The sequence below is a fragment of the Phalaenopsis equestris genome, unplaced genomic scaffold (assembly GCF_001263595.1).
Source record: "Phalaenopsis equestris unplaced genomic scaffold, ASM126359v1 Scaffold194506, whole genome shotgun sequence".
Taxonomy (NCBI): Eukaryota; Viridiplantae; Streptophyta; class Magnoliopsida; order Asparagales; family Orchidaceae; genus Phalaenopsis; species Phalaenopsis equestris.
The window spans coordinates 1-1,161 of NW_018214455.1; the positions used below are offsets into that span (position 1 = coordinate 1).

Below are 1,161 nucleotides of genomic sequence, written 5' to 3' on the forward strand. Positions count from 1 at the left end.
AAAAAAAAAAAAACTTATTTATCATCTTTTATATTTTAAAAAATGACATAACATAACATAACACTCCCCAAATCTAAATTGCATTGTTATTTAAATGAAACTCTAAGTTGAGCACTAAATACACAATCTGACATGCAAAGTGTATGACCTTGCCTTTCCATATATGAAGTTCTTCGATGTAAGTTCAACCCTCTTTTAAAAAGTAAACTGCACCCATAAGTAGTTTCTTGTCCAAAAACATACTTATGGAATAAGCTGCTAAAACTATTGCAATTGATGAAATTGTTGTACCCATGGGAATGCGTCCATTATCTTTCCTGAGGAATGAAGCTTCGAAAATGGGAAGGTTTATGAGAACCAATGACCCACTAAGCAAGAATTGCAAAAACAGCGAGCTTAAAGCTCCACCTGCTTCATATATTATCACTCTTCCAATTCCTCCAACAAAGCAAAAGAGGTTGAGCATTGCTATTGTAGACAATATTGTAAACATTGGTGAAGTGGACCCAAACTCTATGATCTCTTTCTCATATCTCTTGGATGCCTCTTCATCAACCACCTTTGGCGTAATAACAAAGGCTAGATTTCTTATACCTATTAGCTTGAGAATTGTGTCCGCCAATGCGAAAAGGTATGAAGTTGTTCTCTTATATAACCATATTCTTTGTTCATTCCACCAAGCCTTCAATGTGTCACCATGAATTAGTGACTCCCACAAGCTAATAATATAACTTAATGCAATCACAAATGCAAATGGAATGAACCAAAAGCTGAATACCTACATTTAAAAAGAGAATATAAATTAGCATCATATTTTGTTTGATAATGCTTTTTACTTATTTGAAAGGAAAAAAAATGTTGTCGAAAAAGTTCGTGTAACAAAAAATTTGTTGTTTGTAAATGTTGTATTTAAAACAAAGTCTTAATGCCAAAAGAGAAACATAATAAATGAACGAACGTAAAGAGATTCAAAGGGAGAGGTGTACACACATTAGGGAATAAGAAAATTTCATTATGGAGGCAAATAGCAGGGATGATAACATAGATGAGGACTGGAATAGAGTTGATAGCCCATAAGCAATAGATGCTATATCCCATTTGAAGGCCAAGTTTTGTTCTTCCAAAGCCATAAAGGAAGGGACAATACTTTGAGAAGAAAAT

General features: G+C 33.4%; 1 protein-coding gene across 1 annotated transcript; it reads right to left on the reverse strand.

Moving 5' to 3' along the window:
• LOC110034907 (cellulose synthase-like protein E1) lies at positions 1-1,155 on the reverse strand (the record flags this gene model as incomplete). Its single annotated transcript, XM_020739144.1, has 2 exons — positions 1-778; positions 991-1,155. Coding segments are annotated over 2 exons (759 nt in total), but the record flags the coding sequence as incomplete, so codon positions are not given.
• Between the last annotated feature and the right edge of the window lie 6 nt (positions 1,156-1,161).